Below are 20,699 nucleotides of genomic sequence, written 5' to 3' on the forward strand. Positions count from 1 at the left end.
CTTGTGCACCGGATGTAGAAATGCATTTTGCGCTATTTGGGTAGTAAGTGCATTTGCACTAAAACAAAAAAAAAAGCATGGAGGTTAATGGAGCGTTTGCCTCCAGAGAATAAAAGTAAAAGCTTTGGTATGAAACATATGACGGCTGTTTTAAGTGCATCTGAGTGCCACGCAGTACCTGACTGAACCTAGGAAGTCGATCAGATAGGCTGCACTGCACAAAAGCCAAACACAACACCACCATCAGTGATGCCACAATGACTGGAGTGGAAAATTATTTGAGCGGTCATGTGACACTGATTCCAGGACAGACCCGTCTCACCTGATTGCCTATTTGTCAGTAATTACCTACAGTGGGTACTGTCCGTCTTTCCCAGTGACTTCAGAAGTCAGAAGCTCTTCCATGGTATTGATTTAACATTACACAGCAGTTAAATCGAAACTCGGTTCAATGTGCGGCTGGCCCCAGGGCACTCATGCGATGTTTGAGGGAGACGATGATTAAGTTCAAGTGGCAAATTGGGACTGGGAGGTTGATGGAAAGTCAATGAGTGCTGGATTTAGCAAGAAGGATGTGGGTGTTGGGCATGTGTTACTTTTGTCACAAAGAATAGAGACATTGTTGATGTTCCCATGTCTCCTGGAAAACATGGAAAATGAGAGAAAAATGCTCTGGGAAATCTTCTGTCCTGGAAAGAATGTCAACATTTGTTTCCTTTATTGAGAATGAACTGCTAGGATATCTACCTGTATAAGAGCCAATGAAAGGGTGAAATGGTTATGTTCAGGATTTATGGATGACAGTATTTTGACGCTGTGAAGACACTGCCAAGTCATGTCACATTTTGTCACATGCAGATTGGATAATATTTACGTGGCCAAAATTCCGAAAAATGGTAGTAGTTAGATTATCCTTCAGATGTAAATATTAGTCACTGCTGGCTAGTAACAGTAGTGTTTTTTATTATAATATTTTTTAGTCATTTTGTCAGAATTAATAAGCATTTAGGATATGATTATATGAAGTTATAGCCATGAACTGCACATCTTTTAAATCAGAGGAACATTTAAGTGTATGGAGCGACCCCACTCTGTCATACCAGCTAAATCTCATCTCATCTCATCTTCATCCGCTTATCCGGGGTCAGGTCGCGGGGGCAGCAGCTTTAGCAGGGGACCCCAAACTTCCCTTTCCCGGGCCACATTAACCAGCTCTAACTGGGGGATCCCGAGGCGTTCCCAGGCCAGTGTGGAGATATAATCTCTCCACCTAGTCCTGGGTCTTCCCCGAGGCCTCCTCCCAGCTGGACGTGCCTGGAACACCTCCCTAGGGAGGCGCCCAAGGGGCATCCTTACTAGATGCCCGAACCAGCTAAATCGTCACAGAAAAAAAATCCTGGAAAATGATATTGAGAAAAAAGTGTGAACCCTGGGCACGGAACACTGCCCTTTTTCATCTCCTCTGTTTATGATCTGTTGATAAACAATGCTTACACGGTGTTGGTCAACGTTACCACAAAAATGTTATGGTCCATAACCAGTAAGAACATGTTATATCTAAGGTTTATCCTTCATCGTCACGATTTCCTCGCCAGTTCCATCTAAACCTGTCTTCTGCTTTCTTGTGGGGTCTTTCGGCTGCACTGATTGGCTGCATCGCAAAGACACAAGTCAGAGGGGAGTGAGCCCTTGAAGAGCACTTTCGAAACATCACCGATGATTTATGCAACGTGTGTGGACAAAACTAGATCTACTTTACATTACATGTTCATGCTTCAGGCAGTGCATAAACAATGATCACCATGAAATCCCCCAGCACATTTTAAATACTAGATTTGGGCAATGGAGAGAATTATTGACCTAAATAAAACATTGTATACTTTATACCCATGGCTTTTCTCAACTGATCTGAGTTTTAAGGAGGAAAAACATTCATTTATGCAACAAATACTTCAGTGTCTCTTGTTTATGTATGATGTGTTTTGTCTTTGCACATTCAGTGTTCAAGTAATATTTTTTGATTGCTTGAGCCTTGTGCTGTTTAAATATATACCAGATATACTGAACAGCTCACAGAATAATTTGCATAATTTCTCAACACACCCTGTAACCATAAACCCATGACATTAGATTCCTTGTTTTTAAAGTGAGAAAAAAAACGTAGTTTCATCACGGTGCGTATGCAGATACATTTAGATCTATTTTATCTGTTTTAAACAATCTGTTGGCAAATTATATATCGCATGGATTAAAGTGTAATTCCGGTGCAAAATCATTCCATGGTCTTTTTCGGTATCAAATAAGCCGTCAAGACAGTTTTTTTTGTGTAACAACTACTAACGGAGAAATCCGGTAGAGTCACTATCAGCCGGACGTGCCTGACACTGATTAGCCTTGGCATTATAATGAAGACATCAAAACGGCTTTTTTAACCACTAATACTGATCAAAACACCAAACCTCTGCAGTAGCATAAGTATCCCTACACATAAAACAAAGCACCAACAACGTAGTTAGCGAACCCAGAGTTTTTTAAAAGAGTGTTTTGAAAGACTTAACAACTGGCCCCGGTACCAGCTCCTCTCATAGTAAAGTCCATTTAAGTCTATTACCAAATTCAGTCCAAATGGAAGGAGCCCATTAATGCTTCATTTTATGTGTGGGGACTCTTATCATGCTGCTGCAGAGGTTTGGTGTTATTTGTAGCAGCATTAGTGGTTGAAAAAACCCACTGTAATGCATTCACCGTACTGCCCCGAGCTAATCAGTGTTAGCCACGTCCGACTGTTTGCGACTCTGCAGAATTTCTGTTTGTTCTGCACAAAAACTGTCTCAATGGCTTATTTGATGTATGCAAGTGCCGAAAAAGACCATGGGATGATCTTGCACCGGAATTACACTTTAAATAGCCATGCACAGCACACTACAACTTGACAATAATTCTGTTATCCAGTGTTACTCAACCAAAAGAGAACAGAAAATCTTCAAATAAAACAAAAAGAGATAAGGGAAGGGAACGGGCCATTATTATTATTAGGGACTAAAATGTAGTGGTTTGTGTGCATTGGATGCTGACTGGTGGTTACAGGTTATCTAGATTCATTTCTCCGTGGAGCATGACAATGTTTGAAACCATTGGTAAATGCAGCACTCATCCAGCTACATATGGCAGATGAAATGCAAAAATCTTTCCCATCCAGCCTGAAGGAAGCACCAAAGATATCTTTAATTTGTTCGTAAATCAAGAAATGATGCCTCACTTTTATTATTTCATGGTAAACCAATCTCTCTTGATGCTCGCTTTGAAAATGTTTTCATGATTAGAGACACTTTTGAAATGACTCAACTGGAGATGACTTTTGTATGTTTTCAGATTTTCTGCTAACATGTTTTTTTTTAGTATTTCCTAAAAAGTTCGGCTACTGTGTAACACATGTCAGCTGGGATCGGCTCCAGCCCCCCCGCGACCCTGATAGGGACAAGCAGTTGAAGATGAAGATGGATAAAATGTTCGGCTACTATGTGCCCTGCGAGGATCGAGCACTCTACACCATTTCCAGGAACTCTGTCATGGCATGTACCGGACATGAGCAATATTTCATATGAGAGTGAGTTTAATCTACTGGCGTTCTGCAGGAAAAATAACAACAAAAACTGCAATATTGGCTCAACTTGGAGTCTTGTGTAATCTTATTTCACATTAAATATGCAACTTTTATTAGCCCATATTCTGCTTTTTAAATATGTATTGTGCGTTTATGAATACTTAATGCTAAAAAACTGGCACTAAGTTTTCACATAAAAGCCCAGATTGATCTTGGGAGTCAGTTTGTTCACATAAGTCTGTCTCAGAGGAGAAATAAGAGTTAATTACTCACAATCATGAGCCGTGATGTACACTTCTCACTGTAAGATTATGCAACTACACCCCCTACTGACCTAGAAGTTGAATGCTCAGAATCTGACATTGTTATCCAGTACATTAGATCTCCCTCTGGGTCTGATTTGTAGAGAAGATATTGTTTCACTTCTGTGGGAAGGTGAAGGTCATCAATCCTACTCAGTCTCTGCTTGCCCACAGTTTTCCTGATGTACAGTCGGCACAGCTGCATTAGAGGGGTCGGTCCTGGGCAGGCGTCAGGGGAGAGAAGCGGGAGCCATGACAGAGAAATGTTTTCATTATTAGATACTGCTTAGGGCACCAGCCTGATGTTGAGGCAGTGAACATCTCCACAGTGAGGCTACTTGGTTAGTGTGGATTGAATACCTCCTGCTTGTCTCAACAGCCTCTCCACCAGGCTGTTGGGAGGTGCAAGGTCCAGGGGCTGTTTGCCCTCTGAGTCCCTGAGAGAGTGATCGGCTCCGTGGTCAAGCAGGACAGACACCATCTCGGGGCTGGACAGACGAGCAGCGATGTGCAGCGGCGAGTCACCAGACACACTACTGTTCACACTGGCACCTGAAGGAGAGCAGAGACTAATGAGCTATGATGTCCTCACATTACATAACTGGTGGAGAGAAACCCTGACAGTTCAGTTAAAGCTTTTCTTCTCCTACAGCCGAGCACCATTTATCCTCTTCATTGCTTATATAAAAGACTTCTGGCCATTTCCTAGCTAGACTACATTTAATCAGGTTATGAATATTCAAATCAGTAAGCCCCAGAAATAATGTTTTACTCTAAAGGAGAGATATCCTCATTTTCGGGTCATACTTTTTGGCTTCTATTAGAACATGTTTACATGCACTAAAATAAAAACAAAAAATACATTATTTCTCTCATACTGTCTGTCTGAATATACCTGTATTCACCCTCTGACTGAAAGGGCCCATTTTAGCGCATGTCCCTTTAAGCCCACCCTCCAAAAAAGCCCAGTCTGCTCTGATTCCGGGTCTTCTGCATCTGCAGGTCTTGGCATCTCCGCACCGTCGTTGCAATCGGGGAATGACAGTAACGGCACTTTCTAGCATTATATAGTATCGTTGTGACATCACAGAGGCCCAATTGCTTGTTTTAAAGGCCCAGTTTCTGAATACAGGCTGTGTGAGCTTACCTGTGGATTGAATTTTTTGATACTTTCTCAGTATTTATATAGCACCTCAACCTGCTTAGTAATAAAAAAAAGACGCGGAAATCACACTCTTACAAAGTGGGAACTAAGTAAAACATAGCATGCATCTTACACAGGCAGAACCGTGTTTGAAACAGCCATGCCTGTGAAGCTAAGTACAAATCTCACTTGCTCCGTATACATTTGAGGTATGTATGCTTGTAGTTAGTAACTAGTATTTTCATGATGCCACCGTATAATTTTACTCTACTACATATCAGACTCCACTAAATGTATCTGGCAGTTAAGCAATAACAATCTAATACTGTATAATAATGTATAAAATAATTTTGCAATTGTTTCGCATGCCAGCATTCTAGTTCTCATTCTAAAAGTTTTCAGTGTTGTAACAGTAATTAATCTTGATCCATGTCTCAAACTATGGGGTGCATGAACCTTGAATTTAAGGGAACTGGGCCTGGAAAGTCTTTGAAAAGTCCTTGATTTTGATGTTTAAGAAGGGGTAGAAACCCCACACTAACGTCAGTCAGACCTCTTATTAACAAGCTATTACAAAGCTCCAATATTATTACAACTAATAGTCCCCTCTTTTACCTAAAATATGAACACGTTAATTGGAGAGGTTAAGATTTAAAGCTTTAGGTATTCTTACCAAGTTGAAGCAGTTTCCTCACAGTACACAGATGCTGATTGGAGCAGGAAACTTGTAGAGGGAAACCTAATTGGTCGATACACTGATCCACGTCTGCACCGTGCTGAACAAGATGCTCGATGCACTCTGCATGACCTAGACAGAGTTACCAGAATCATCACAATGAGAAGTGATGTACTTTGAAAGGCTGTGCTTTGAAATCTGCTTGTGCTGGGGAAGATACATTATACATGTCTCACAGCTTTTCTGATGTTTGGCAGTCTTTGTGGATTTTATGACTGACAAAGCTGGTTCAGCAATGATTATCCGTGCATATGCAGCGGAATGTGCCCTCTAACCTTTGGCTGCAGCCCTGTGGATTGGTGAGCTAGTATGGCTGGTCCCCAAGGGAGTCGCTCCATGTTGAAGTAGCAGCGATACGCAGGTCACATGGCCCCGGGCGCAAGCTTCTGACAGGGGAGTTTTTCCATCCACTGTTGAACCATTTACCTAACATGGGTGGGTACATTTCTTAGACAAGACACCAGAAATTCTCTACAAAAATAATTTAAAGTCAAAATAATTAACAAATCAGGCAAAATAATCATATACTTATCCAGTTTCTGTGAAATGATTAGTTAAAAACACAAATGAGAAGCAGCTATGAGATTCTATGAACCATCAATGTAGAAAAAAGCCTCCATTATTTATGTTCATGCAGTACTTCCTGTGTAACTGCTGTCAGTAGTTTGATAAGTCAAACTTTGTATCTGCATAATTATGTTTGTTAATGTGTTATCGGGCATGCATGGGTGTTTGCATGTCTGTTAATCTCTTACTAATATGCACCAAATTAACCTAAACCCAGAAATAATTGATTGGTTGCTTCCTAACTAGAGTTTCTTTCAAATTAAGACACAAAACATACTGTCTTCCTTTGGGATTGTCTTGAGTTTAAAATCACAAAAAAAGCATAGCCGGATGATAATGCCTTACTGACATTTGCCCCATTTTCCGTTAGAAGCTTGGCACAAGCCACGTGGCCTTGTAAACATGCTCCATGGAGGGGGGAAACCTGGTCCAGAGTGTTCAGATTTACACACGTACCCTGTGAACAACACACAGCACATATACTGTACATCCACTGAAATATTGTGGAAGCACTGGAGGAGTTTTGTTGCGAAACAAAAGCGACAAAATGACATACGAGTTCAGTCTCTCTTATCTTATACATCATGATCTCAGTATGATCAATGCGATGATTTTGAGACAGCAAAACTTTAACATACAGTATAATGCAACCTACAAAGTCCCAATAAACTTTACCTGAGCAATGAGTCTCTGCAGAGCAAGGAAACGTCCATTAAAGGCAGCATCATGAATCGGGGACCAGTCTGACTCATAATCTATGCGTAGACGTTAAAAAAGTCACCCACAACTCACTCAATATCATACAAATGAATATGCATTCAAATGACAAAATGTTATGTGCAAAGCAGTACTCCACCCCCCCCCCCCACCCCCCCTCTCCAGCTGCTGTGTCAGCAGTTACTCACCACTCATCAAAGGGTGCTTGAAAAAAACAGCAGTTCCACTTTGACATGTATTGTCTCGCGAAGAATCTTTGTGTCCTGCAGACATACTTTACAGTGCCGCTCCAAGAGTTGCTTTATGGACAACTTGTTTTGCCTGAACTGTGCGCTGCTCGAAGTCAAAAAGACATCTGAGAGTCGTTTGGTCCTCATCTGTTTTCAATGTTTTGTGTGGCAGGACTTGGTGCTGTGATGTCATTTCCTCTTTGACAAAGTATGTGCCTACAGGAAACAGGCTGGTTGAATGAAGCGGTTGGGTCTCAACCAATGAAGGTACAGAGGGAGTGGTTGAGGGGCCTGTTGAGCAGGTCTGTAATTTGAGTGTAATTTGACACTGTACAGCCACACCCATCCTCTCCAGCAGAAGATGGGTGGTGCCATGATGAGTGCAATGAAGAGAAATCAATCAATCTGCATAAAGTTCTGCTCCATTGTAAAGGCATTATGTATGGATGATTTGGAAAACTGAGTAGGTCATATTTCTTCCCGTTGTACATGATGAACGATAAAACAGCAGTACCCTTTCCACGATTCTTCAACTCTCATCTAGATTTTCATGAAAAGACTGTTCATTTATGAAAAGCAGTTGCTATACTTTAAATTGTTGGATAAAAGTAGCTCAAAACTTTTCTCTTTAATGTGCTTTCCTCACTTTTACCTCACTGTAATGTTTGACCTTCAATATGAATCATGTTTGCGCAGAGTTTGACACTAGACGGCCGTCTTCATATTCATCTACTAAAGTTTCTCTGTGCTCACCTTCGAGTTTAAATTTGATGATTTTGTGACATCGCTTCAAAGAGAGAACAAGTAAATATGATTTTAAGAACTTTTATGTAGATTTTTTTATCCAATATATGATTATTCAAAGTAAAGTATGTGATCTGTCTTAGAATATGTTTGAAGGGGATCTTGAAGTGTAATTGCGTCGCAAAATCATCCCATGGTCTTTTTCAGCACTTGCGTACATCAAATAAGCCGTCGAGACTGTTTTGTTTTGTAAAAAGTATTACTGGAGAAATCCGGTAGAGTCGCTAACAGCCGGACGTGGCTCACACTGATAAGCTCGGGGCAGTACAGCGATGACATTAAAACGTCTTTTTTAAACACTAATATTTCTCAAAATAACATCAAACCTCTGCAGTAGCATGATACGAGTCCCTACACATAAAACAAAGCACCAATGGGCTCCTTCCTTTTGGATTAAATTTGGTAATTGACTTGAATGGACTTTACTATGAGAGGGGCTGGTACCAGGGCCAGTAGGTAAGTCTTTCAAAACACTCTTTTAATAAACTCTGGGTTCACTAACTACGTTGTTGGTGCTTCGATGTATGTGTAGGGACTCTTCTCTTGCTGCTGCAGAGGTTTGGTGTTATTTTGAGCAGTATTAGTGGTTAGAAAAGCAGTTTTAATGCATTCAGCGTACTGCCCCAAGCTAATCAGTGTTAGCCTCGAGTGTAAGCCTAGGTGATTTCTCCGTTAATAGTTCATAGACAAAACAAAAACTGTTTTGATGGCTTATTTGATGTAAGTAAAGTGCCGAAAAAGACCATGGGATGATTTTTACTTTAACGTGATTTTAAAAGTCCCATATTTTGCTCATTTCCAGGTTCATACTTGTATTCTAGTTTCCTTAGACTATGTTTAAGTGCTTTAATGTTCAGAAAACACGTTATTTTTCTTCTGAATATACCTGTATTCACCCTCTGTCTGAAACGCTCCATTTTAGCGCCCCTAACGAAAAAGCCCAGTCTGCTGTGATTGGTAGGCGTTTCTGGCTGTTTGCGTCTCTGAGCCAACATCGCAGCTGGGGATGACTGTAACAGCACTGGAGCTGCACTTTCTACCTATATATAGTAAAGTTGTGACATAACCCTACTTAAATCTTGACGACTCTTTTAAAGACACAGTTTCTGAATACAGGCTGTGTGTATTTCTTTGTGGAATGAGCATTGTGCTACTTTCACAGTTTTTATATAGCACCTCAACCTGCTTTATAATATAACAAAAATAATATAATATAGGACCTTTAAAAGGACCCCTCTTGCTTTGTTTCCTTCTTTGTCATTTCATTCTAAAAGAGCATTTATTTCTCTCATTTTGTGATGTTAATTACATTTTGCTGAGTTAACAGTGGAGAAAAAACATTAAAACATCACAAGAATTGTTTTTCACTTGTTTTTCAATCTTAACAGAGGGTGGATGGGTGGCCTGGTTATCAGGCAGACCCTCCTTAAAGTCAAAAGGCAGAGGTCAGCACCCACGGTAGCAAGAATCTCCCCTGCTTCAGTGTCCTTGAGTAAAACACAAAATCCCTAGCAGCTCTGGTAATAAGCTAACCTGAACTCTGACTTCCCTTACAGGGTTCAATTAGGTTCCCACACAACTTCTGTATCTTAATAATTAAATAAATCTAATTCCAACAGCTGTGCTTTGGGACACACCCCTGTAACTATTGATTTAGGCTAGTGGCAGTGCTCTGTGTGTGCTATAAATATGGTAGCAGCTATATCTTGCCACATACAGATATTCCCAAATCTATGGCACCAGCAATATCTGTTGTGTTTTGGGAGCTACTATCCCATGGAATGCAGACCAGCAGAGGGCAGCAACAGAGAGCACAAGTTTAAACAACAAGTCGATACTCTGTTCCTCAGGGGGTATTTAATCCCTGGCAGCAGACTACAAGTTTGCCATGCAATTGACTTTGTGCCTTGTCAGAGAAGGTGCATATGGATTAGAATGCCATTGTACAAACTCAATGAATGTCCTCTCTGTTGTACGGAATAATGAAAGCCCTCGATGCTTTGTTTCCCAAATAAATCTGCTTCAAACGTCCACCCGTTTTCTCAGATCTATGGCCAAGCAAACAGCTCCAGCAGCCGCCATGACCCCTCCCGTATCTGAACGTCCGCTGCATACATAATGGAAGGGAAATTCTATTAAATATACGCTCTTACTACTGGTGCAGGTCTCAGCTTACCTATGCAACCAAATGGCATCCTTCTTATGAATCTGAGGATGGGACTAATTTATTGTTAGGTTTCCTATTCTGATTATGGACATTTTTGTTGCTCAGATCTAAACAAAGAGTAACATTGTTTGCTCTACTGTTCAATCTTTCTTTGTCAAAATTAGATTTTTTTAATCTGGTACAACATTCTTTGCACGATTTCTGGATTAAAACTTAAACTCATATCTAACAGTCACTCATTGAGAAACATAACACGGTCGTTTATGCTGCAATCCCAAAAAAAATATACAGCAATCCATTTCAGTACAAAAACATGGCCCACAAATAGCACAGGGGGTTAGATATAGAGGGGATCACCCAGGGTTATCAGGTGGCTCTCCCCTCTGCTGATGTTTTCACAGAGTTTGACCCGCATCCCATCCAGAAGGCTTAACATACATTCAGTTTGTGGTATCACAGCCACACACAGTGAGGCTAATGGGATGGCTGGGTGGCCTTTAACTAGCCCCATATACCCATTCAGAAGCCGAATTCCAAATACTATAGGATTTGAATTGACTTTAACTCATATGATGTGTTTATGTGCATTGTTTCTATGGTGTTTCTGTTTCTGCTGCACAACCAATTTCCATTTAACTACCAAACCAGTGATGGATTAGTGTAGCCTATTGATTTATGGTGTGTTGGAAGAATACAGTGTCTACAATACCAGTACGACTATCAATCCCCCCCTCAGGAGTCGAATAAATACAACTTTCCTATTATTATTATTATTATTTTTTTTTATTTTTTTATTTGAGTGTCATTTCATCAGGGATACCAAGCACGCCATGTAAATCAATTTAGGCTGCTGAACATGAATCAGCCAATTGAAATCTAGGCCCCAGTGTGATGCTGAGCTGACCCAACTTGAGACCTAAATCAAACAACAGCCCTTTGTCGGTGTCTCGCATTGTAGCACAGTTAAGCTACAACTGCAGGGATTAAATGGAAGCACATGATGATTCAACCCCGTGATTTCTTAAGGAGAGTCGGCTCATGTAGCCAATCATTTCCTCTCCTTTTCTTTTCTTTTCTCCTTTTCTCCCGACACCGTCCCCTACTCTACTCTACTCTTCCCCCGCAGCCGTCATGGCATCCCCCCGGCTGGAGACCTTCTGCTGCCCGAACCGAGACGCGGCGACGGAGTTCGTGGTCACCTTCCAGCCCGTCTTGTTCGGGGCCCTGGGTCTGGGGAGCGCGGCTCTGAGTCTCTTGTTCGCCGTGTTACAAATTCTGCCCAAACGCAAAGGATACAGAAGACTGGGACAGTACCCGCTGCCCAGGCCCGCCTCCTCCTCACGGATATTGTTCATCATCAGTATATGTGACATACTGGGATGCGCAGGTAAACAACTATTCGCTGGTTCAAGCCCTGCTTTTTCATTAATGTATTTTTTTTTTTTATCACAGCTGAGAGAGAAAGTTTTTCACAGTGGTGTTGCTTGCTGGATTTAATTAGGCGGGCAAATATCTCGTTTTTAACCCCTTTGTTGCACTATTTGTGCCTGTCTTGAAGAAGAAAAACATCCTAAACACAAGGTTTTCGCAGTTAGGTGTGATTTCTCTGCACAGAAATCCACATATTTTGTAATTAATCACGAACTTTTCAACATATACGTTTCCAGGATTGCAGTGGTTGCCTATTTATCATGGTGTTACAACAATCATTATTATAAGTTGCAATGAGCCTTGTAACAAGGAAGGAAAACAGATTTTTTTTAAACCACTAACCATTTTAGTTGAAGTAGGATATGTGTAAAAAAGTATCCTTTTGGAAAATAAATTAAATATATTTTTCAATACCATGGATAGCTTTCCAGTAAAGAGTGAGAAAACCATCATATTTAACAGGGTAGGGGGTCCATTCATCTGTTCAAATAAAGGTTTACCATTTAGCTTCGCAGCACTCTTTGAAGCCAAACCGTCCATCTGCACACTCTGCCTATACACAAAGCTGGATTTAAATTAGCAAAGTGTCTCTTTAAGCAGCAATACTAAAAACTATAGTTATAAACTTGACAGAGGAAGCAGAAGCAAACATGAAGCCTCTGAAATACTCAATGAAGCTGCTCTTCCTGGTGCGTAAATGCACATGTACACACTTCTCTCTTAATGGGGGACACACTTGTCTGAGGGAAAGCTGCTGTCTGCTGCAGCAGTATGGACAGCAGCTCCGCTCTGCGCTATTTTCACATTTTATAGAATATAATTCATATTTTCTTAATGATTTATTATTTCAGCCACACTGTTAATCAGAACTTTCATTTTTATGAACCCACCTTCCGGGCCGCAATCTGTGCATGACCAGTGTGTGCGACTGACTTGAGACACAAATAAGACATGAGTGCTAATACACAAATAGGACATAAGTGCTAATAAACAGTTTGTAACTACAGCTTTCACTTTTGGTGATGCTCGGAGCATCCATGTTGGATGGTGAGGTCAGGTCTGATGACGTTCTCCTGACTTTCTGAGTCAGAAATGTGACTTCACAGGGCATGTAAGTTGAAATAAACTGTTGTGTGTAGCCTACTATGAAATCGGTATGCTGCTGCAGCCCTAGTCGAGTCAGTGTTACAGGTTTTAAAAATATGAACACTGGAGAAGTAAGCCTTCAGGGCTTAATGTCAGAAAGGGTTTATTTAAACACAAAACTTTTTTTCTGGCAGAAAGGGCTTATTTCTCACATGTGCTAAAAAAAAAAACCTGTCTCTCTTTTTCAAATGGAAACATTTATCATAACAAAAAATGTCATGATAAATGTAAAAATCCCAAATCTCAGCTCAGACCTTGACAAAGTTAGACTAAAATAGATTTATTTGAGATGTTTAGTTCTGAAGCAGATTATTACGAAACAAAAGAATGACTCATGATCCTGTCATGTGAGTTATGACTCCTTGCCACTGCAAACCTTTTTTTTTGTCCATCTGAATGCAACATTGTTCTTAAAGCAAGCGAAAGCTACACATTTAAAACCACACAAAAGACTGAAGATTACTTTCAGATTGTGACACTGCATCCGAGCCTGTGTGACACTTGAGCTGTTCATTCATCACTTTGCCTCTGCACGCGGTGAAAGAAGAGGCAGATGAAGTCATGTATTTCTGTGTACTTAGTGCCCAGCGAGATTCATCCACCACTGCAAACTAACCGCTTGAAGCACACCCTTGACACAGTTTAAAAAGAAATACACAACAGCGTGCAGTCTGCATCACATTAAGCTTCTGGGAGAGCTCCCATTTTTCCACTCCGCAGTGAAGAGTCTCATGTAGGAAATGGAAACACCCTTATAAAACACACCTGGAGGTAGTTCATATTTCCATGACATAAAGCTGCTATTAAAAGGACTCCCATGACTGAATCTAATTAATTAACACACTTAACAATACAAAATGAAATGATGTTTTAAATGTTAATTCAAACCAGACCAATTTCACATGCCCTGTTCATTTATTTCGCCCTCTTTTGTGTTTGGATTTATTCCTCTTCCTGGTGAAGCAGGATTTGTCTAATTTGCTCCACAGTTAACGATGAACAACAATAGAGATGTTGTTGTTTTTCTCCTCCAGGTATCATTGTTAGGTCATCTGTCTGGCTGGGCCTGCCAAACATCATTGACCGCATCTCAGTGGCCCACAGCACTGATACCTGGCCAGAGGTCTTCTGTGTTGGCAGTGCAGTATGTATGATGCTCTTTGTTTCACCTTGTTCAACAGTCAGTAAGTTCAGTCAAGCCTTTATGCGAGCAAATGCACCATATATCATTTAAGTACAGCCTTATGCTTGACAGACGACCGTAAGGAGACTATAGTGTAAAAATAAACACCTCGTTTTGTTAATTATTTATCATGTGTGATACTGGTAAATCTGGATTCCGTGCATGCTCAACATGCTGTAAAATATCTGTCACGCTTCGCCTTTTTTTTAACTGATTAACATCAAAAGCAAGGCACAATTGTTCATGCTTCTTATTATCTAAATCATCACATGCCCTGTATGGCAAATTTAATTGAATTTCGAATTCATTTATTTTGATAGGGACGATGACGTTTAACATAGTTCTAATGCAGAGCATGAGGCTGATGAGCTGAAGATTTATAGCTATTGCCAGAGGTCAGGGTAAGTCACAAGCAAAACTCAATTCTCAACCTTTAAGTCTCGAGCAAGTCCCAAGTTACTGTGGTGAGAATCGAGCAAATCAAGTCGTTGCTATATGTCAAGGAAGACAAGTCAAATCATGTGAAATTCCGATGATCTAACCCCAATTTCCACATTTAAATCAGTTAAATAAAGTTGAGTCCTATTGTCAACATTAACGAAACAGCTTGCTTACACTTTTGGCCTCTGCTGGTCTACCGCATCCTAGTGGGTTGCCAGGTTTGGGCTCATCGCATGAAAGCACCCAAACATGTTTAAAAAACAAATGTCACTCTCAATACCTTGCAAAATGCAAATATTTAGCATGAGTACCAAGTCAAAGTCAGGTCGAGTCTTTCAACAGTTTTGGTCAAGCAAGTCGCAAGTCTTCAAATTTGACTTGAGTCAAGTCATGTGACTCAAATCCCCCACCTCTGGCTATTGCTTACTTTAAACTCTTGTCAATAAAAGGGCCTTTACATGTACAGTGTAATTAAAATACAAAAAATTGTACTGTATGTGATTTATGTGTTCCAGATGTGGATCCAGTTGTTTTTCAGCGCTTCTTTTTGGTGGACCTTCTGTTATGCTGTTGACGTGTTCCTGGTGGTGAAAACCTCTGCGGGAATCAGGTGCTCGATCATCACCTTCCCTCTACATTTCATTATCACCTCAGAATCCCCTTCCGTAGATACAAGATGAAGCACAAAAGCTTTAAACTGAGCTGAGAATGTGTCAACAGACAAGCAGAACATGTAAACCATCTTCCTCACACTATTAGTAACGCTTCCTCTATTGACTCAAAGTTAACACCCAGAAACTGGTTTTGAATTTTGTTGTATAGAAACGTATACTTAATGTGGACCAATGGTCCTGATGTTGCCATATAAGTCATTTCTTTCAACACGCTTCTTGTGTTCCACTGGGCTAACAATATCCCCCCCCCCAGTCTGTGTTGTGCTTTTGTTTCTGCACAGAAAAAAAAATCACCCCCAAGACACAGAGCTGCAGCATGTGTTGTGAGCTCAGTCTCATGACTTGGTCCTTTCCTTTTCAGCACCATTATCCTCTACCACATGATTACATGGGGTCTGGCTGTGCTGTTATGTGTCGAAGGAGTGGCCATGCTTTACTACCCATCCATCTCTGAGTAAGACGCCTTGTTGCTTTAGCCTTTTAGCTTTTGTGTCACTGTGTTTTCTCCTGCAAGAGCCAGAAAAGACTGTCAACGATAACAGCATCTGTTTAACAACTATAACGCTGTGATAACATTCATTTCGTCATTTTGTTGCATATTTGTGCAGTTGTGAGCAAGGCCTCCAGCACGCTATCCCCCACTATGTCACCACGTATGCACCGATGCTGCTCGTCCTAGTGGCAAATCCTGTCTTCTTTAATCGGACCATATCTACAGGTCAGTTCCTTGCTTTCAAATCTCTCAAATGTGTCCAATGCTTTAGTCCACACGCACACTGAGCTTAAATATCCACCTATTGTCTTTTCAATCTAGTGACATCCTTGCTAAAAGGACGACAAGGAATCTACACAGAAAATGAGAGACGGCTGGCCAATGAGATAAAAATACGCTTCTTTAAAATAATGCTGGTGTTCTTTATTTGGTATGTTACCTTTTTTTTTTATCAAAGGGATTTCTTAAAGTCTTAATAGACAATTTGGGGAGCACACAATCTGGCTTTCTTGCAATGAGAAGATTGTAGCTTCATTTGTATCCCACAGACATGAAAGTGGTATCACACAGCAGCTGCCTAGCTTAGCATAAAGACTTAGCCTGACTCCCTCCAAATGTAATGAAATCCACCCACAGCACCTTTAATGCTCACTTATTAACACGTTTTATCTTTTTTAATTGGTACAAAAACCAAAGTGTGAAAATGACATTTTGTGGTTTACGGGGGTTACGTACCAGGCTATCTCTTAGCCAAGTAAACTATTGGAGTTTGTTGGTTGCCTGGCAACCTCACTGCGACAAGACTCCAGGAAGTTGGTCACGGAATAATTCGGCACATAACCCCCCTTAAAACCACAACATGTTATTTTTACGGTTAGGTGGCAGATTTCAAACCAACTGACTGCCCCTTCCTTCACCCCTCCATTTACAAGCATGTTGTAGAATCTACGACTGCCTTTAGGTAACATAATAATGCAAAAGGCCTCCTCTAGTGCCAGCGTTTGGTTTGTCCATTCTGGGCTACTGTAGTAACATGGCAATGCAACATGGCAGGCTTGGTGGAAGATGGCCCGCTCCCTATATAGATATAAACAAACTAAGCAAACAAAAACACAATGATTAATTCCATGTGATTATAACTAACAAAGTTATGATTATTATATTTCATTTCAATAAATCAATAAATCAATAAATCCCCCTGAACCATACTCACTTGTCCTCTAAATCATCATAAGTAATGCATTAGTCAAGCATTACTTATGATTTGTATTACTGAGATAATTTATAATGGAGCCATATTGCTGTGGTGTAACTGTTGAAGTAATGTGACTCAAAAGGCAAATTCATAGAGATTAAGGAGCGGTGGGGATGGGGTTAAAATTGGTCAGATTTTAGAGTGTTGTTGTGAGACTTGTCGAAAGCTAATTAAACATATTGACGTTTCAGCTGGGTTCCCAACATCATCAACGAAAGCCTCCTCTTCTACCTGGAGATGCAGACAGACATCAATGACAACGGCTTCAGGAATATCAGAAACGCAGCCCTCATCACGTGGTTCATCATGGTGGGTTAAAAAAACAAACATGAACTCACAGAATAATAATGAACACTAGTTTTATCAGTGTCTAACAGACATTGGGATTATTTCAGGGTATCCTGAACCCTATGCAAGCTATGCTCAACACCCTGGCCTTTCATGGCTGGACAGGCTTCGATGTTGACTTCAGTCTGAGGGGGAGGAGAGAGCTGGCTTGGGACTCGGTTTCTACATCATTGCCCAACGGAGCAGGCCACAACTCCATGGCGGGCACTACTCTGCTCAACCAGGGTCATGTCCAGGAAGCCAAGAAGAACATGATGAGCAACGGACAGCACCACTCCGACGCCATCAGTGTCCTATCTGAAGGTAAACTGGCTTTCACTGACAGTAACAGCTCACCTGTATATCAGGGCTGGTGAAGCTCTAAAGCATCTTGTATGGTGTCTCTTGATGGCTGTACGTCCTCCTCATAATATGAAGTGTGTATTATCTCTTGGATGTGACCATTATGCCATGATATAATCCACTAAGTGAGTGACTGATGGTGAGGATGGAGAAAAATCAAGTATCACTATAGTTTTAATCAAATACCTCCTCATCTATATTGAGAGAATCTCTTTAAGGGTTGTCCATTATTGCTTTTACAAAATATTTACTCAGTAAGATTCTTGATGAATAACCATGTGTGGTGTAATGACTAAGTGGGAAAAAAGGCAAATAATTAGAACAAGCTGGTTATTTCAAAAAAGTACATTGACGAGTGCAAATTCTGCCTTTCTGTTAGGGGTGCTGAAATTTTGCCAACTCATCACATAAAATGTCATAATTGCTAAGCATACGATGATAATCGGAGAGCAATGGCCATGCTGGGGAATATTTAGACTCAGTTGCCAGTGTATTGGGTACATTAAGAGTCTACAACAGTAATATTATATTACATAATGTTAATGTACGCCGGTTATTCTTAGCGCTAACTATCAACTTGTACTTACTACATCCAATTACTTTCGGGACGTTGATATAGTAAGAGCACAACATGCATCCCATCCTCATATCCCTCCTCCAACCTTAACTATTACTGAATTACAGTCAAAGTGACATAGTTACCTTGTTGACTCAAGGAAGAGAATACACTAAGAAGCTACCATTAATTCAGATGTGTAATTTATTTCAATAACCCTAAAACGGTAATCTGCAAAATGAATATTTACAAAAAATAAATCACATCCTATATTAAAATTCAACTTTATGGTCATTTTGGAGTTTGCTGTGCTGTTGAGTTTCATATATTCAGAGGTCATAAATGTGGGAACACTTAACAGTATATTATTATTATTAAGTGAAGGACTGTTGCTGTAGATTGAACACGTTTTCTGGATAAAAATGTCACTGTACAATGTCTATTTTTACTGAGTAGCACTAAGTGATGACAGGCCTTATGCACACGGGCCATTTTGACATGACACAGTAGGAGAAGCGCAGGTGTGAATAGTTAAATGACTGATGGCTGAATTCCACTGAGCTGCTTCAGTCTCATGTTCCTGGTATTGTCCATGCTGGCTCACTGTCAAATTGTCATGACTTACTGGAACACTTGAATACAACAGAGACGTTGCTAATGATACACGTGTACATGTAACACCTGTGCCTTTCCTGCTATGACCAGACAAAATGTCTTTTTTTTTTGCGGTGACAAAAAGCATATTCGGATACTCTTAAATGGCTTTTGGGATGATTTTGTTGAGCTTTTTATACAATTTTTTACCATTTTGTTTGTGCACAATGTGGATGATGTACAAAAAGCTATTTAATGTTTTCTGTCACTATTCGGTGTCTCTGAAATTACGTCTTTTAAAAAAAATAAAGTAAATCTTTTTTTACAAAGAATTATGTTTTTTGCATTCATTCAGTTCTAAAGTGTGATACATTTAACATTTCCACATTAAGGACTGCATTCACAGGATATAGATTAAAATTCCCAAAATACATTTGTGAATCAATGAAAATACACATTTGTGACTTCATATCTTCATATCTCAATGGATAAGCAGTTTGATGAGCTGTGAAGGTGTCGTGTGCAGTAACACCCAGTAATCTATCCCTGTTTTGTCTTGCTAGGTTCAGAGTCTAGTACAGTTGAAATCCACATTTCCAGCGAGCTACGAGACTATGAGGATGTAGACGCTGATGGAGAATCCTTGGAGAACTCTGTGTGGCACTAGCTGGGGGTGACCAACAACCCGCCTCCCTCTACCTTTCTTGTGTGACATTGTTCTTTTAGTAACTTTTGTTTTAGATCGTCTCCTCTTTAGCCTCTTTTATACCGTTGAGATTTCCCTCCAGATATTATTAACGGGTCATGAGATTTCATTAGCTGGTAAAACAAAATAACTCTTAATTCTTTGATTCTAAGCCTTTTGTTCCTTCCTAAGCTTTTTTAAATCTGTCTGCAGTACAGTGCAGTGCAACACTACACACCCATCAACTGTTCAGCAGCAGAACAGTCCCAACGGTACTTCACCGTCTCTTGTAGCAGTCAGTCAACAGAACAAACATGACATTTTCATATTAATAACTCCCAGGCTGACCTTTAAAAGTGCCGCAAGTGCTTGAGAAAAATATTTCTCCTTGCAAATTCACCGAATTAGACGTGCACTGGTTTTGTGAAGGACACTATATTGTCGTCAAGCTCAAAGCCAACCTGAATGTAATAAGCTAATCGTCTTTTTTTTTTTAATTGTTTTTGACAGTTACTGTATTTACAGTTGTCCCTGTTGTATTTTTGCACACATCTATTTTATACTTTATTAAATTTCCAGAATATTTGTTAAGATTTTGTTGGTGAAACGTTTTTATTGTCTTTTGAGTACGAAGGACCACAAGGGTCACAGAAATAGGCATTACTTTGATCGATTACAAAGTTATTATTTGATATTTCAATTTGCGATAAAAAGAGTAATTATAAAAGAGATGTTCGAATGAATCCATAAATAAATTGTTCAAATAAAAAAGGCTTAATAAACAACATACGTTCAATTTACTTAAAGCTGCGGTAATTATTTCAGGTGGCCTTAAGGTGGGGCGCCCGGACCACACCCATCTTTGAATCGGACCTTCATTTTGATCTAAACTACAAATCTAAAGCTTTGTGGCTGCATTTGGCTGGTTATCAGGGCAGGGGTGCAAGGTGAAAACAATACCAGCATAGCTGTTGTGGCTATTAATGATGGAATTTAAACGTATTTTTGAATAAGCAGTTTAAGATGAATAACTGGATCAACAAAATGAATTAATGTAGCCTTCCATCAAGCATTTAAAAGGGAAATTTCCGACCCAACATTTTTAAAACTATAATTTATGTATTTTTAAATGACATACTTGTCTGTATTTGACATTTCCATTTTAACTATCAAATAGTGAATTACTTTGTGATTTAGGCTGTTTATAAATGAATAAACAAATGTATTTATGCATCTTTTTATAGTAAAATGAGTTATTAATTAAATGCTTTATTTCTATT

The 20,699-nt window shown here is 40.0% G+C and overlaps 2 protein-coding genes across 2 annotated transcripts; one reads left to right on the top strand and one right to left on the bottom strand.

Moving 5' to 3' along the window:
* Positions 1–1,435: 1,435 nt before the first annotated feature.
* LOC310953320 (ankyrin repeat and SOCS box protein 9-like) lies at positions 1,436–7,465 on the bottom strand. Its single transcript, XM_083922319.1, has 7 exons — positions 7,259–7,465; positions 7,029–7,108; positions 6,703–6,810; positions 6,062–6,212; positions 5,724–5,858; positions 4,267–4,458; positions 1,436–4,125 (listed from the first exon to the last, which is right to left on the bottom strand). The coding sequence occupies exons 1-7, from the start codon at positions 7,341–7,343 to the stop codon at positions 3,914–3,916; spliced, it is 963 nt and encodes a 320-aa protein (XP_083778445.1). The 5' UTR covers positions 7,344–7,465; the 3' UTR covers positions 1,436–3,913.
* Positions 7,466–11,267: 3,802 nt separating this feature from the next.
* On the top strand, positions 11,268–19,961 carry gpr143 (G protein-coupled receptor 143). Its single transcript, XM_083922043.1, has 9 exons — positions 11,268–11,658; positions 13,883–13,992; positions 14,988–15,082; positions 15,508–15,600; positions 15,755–15,864; positions 15,961–16,069; positions 17,086–17,203; positions 17,290–17,545; positions 19,298–19,961. Exons 1-9 carry the CDS (start codon positions 11,403–11,405, stop codon positions 19,399–19,401), a joined length of 1,251 nt encoding a protein of 416 aa, XP_083778169.1. The 5' UTR covers positions 11,268–11,402; the 3' UTR covers positions 19,402–19,961.
* Positions 19,962–20,699: the final 738 nt, after the last annotated feature.

This window comes from Echiichthys vipera, assembly GCF_963691815.1.
Source record: "Echiichthys vipera genome assembly, chromosome: 10".
NCBI classification, from domain to species: Eukaryota; Metazoa; Chordata; class Actinopteri; order Perciformes; family Trachinidae; genus Echiichthys; species Echiichthys vipera.

Excerpts from the sequence above, each read along its gene's own strand:
- gpr143 (XM_083922043.1), top strand. The coding sequence starts at position 11,403 with ATGGCATCCCCCCGGCTGGAGACCTTCTGCTGCCCGAACCGAGACGCG. Across the intron at positions 13,993-14,987 it reads TCTTCTGTGTTGGCAGTGCA|ATGTGGATCCAGTTGTTTTT; the intron begins GTATGTATGATG and ends TATGTGTTCCAG. Across the intron at positions 15,865-15,960 it reads TAATCGGACCATATCTACAG|TGACATCCTTGCTAAAAGGA; the intron begins GTCAGTTCCTTG and ends TTTTCAATCTAG.
- LOC310953320 (XM_083922319.1), bottom strand. The coding sequence starts at position 7,343 with ATGTCTGCAGGACACAAAGATTCTTCGCGAGACAATACATGTCAAAGT. Across the intron at positions 5,859-6,061 it reads CCACAGGGCTGCAGCCAAAG|GTCATGCAGAGTGCATCGAG; the intron begins GTTAGAGGGCAC and ends AACTCTGTCTAG. Across the intron at positions 4,459-5,723 it reads GAGGAAACTGCTTCAACTTG|GTGCCAGTGTGAACAGTAGT; the intron begins GTAAGAATACCT and ends GCTCTCCTTCAG.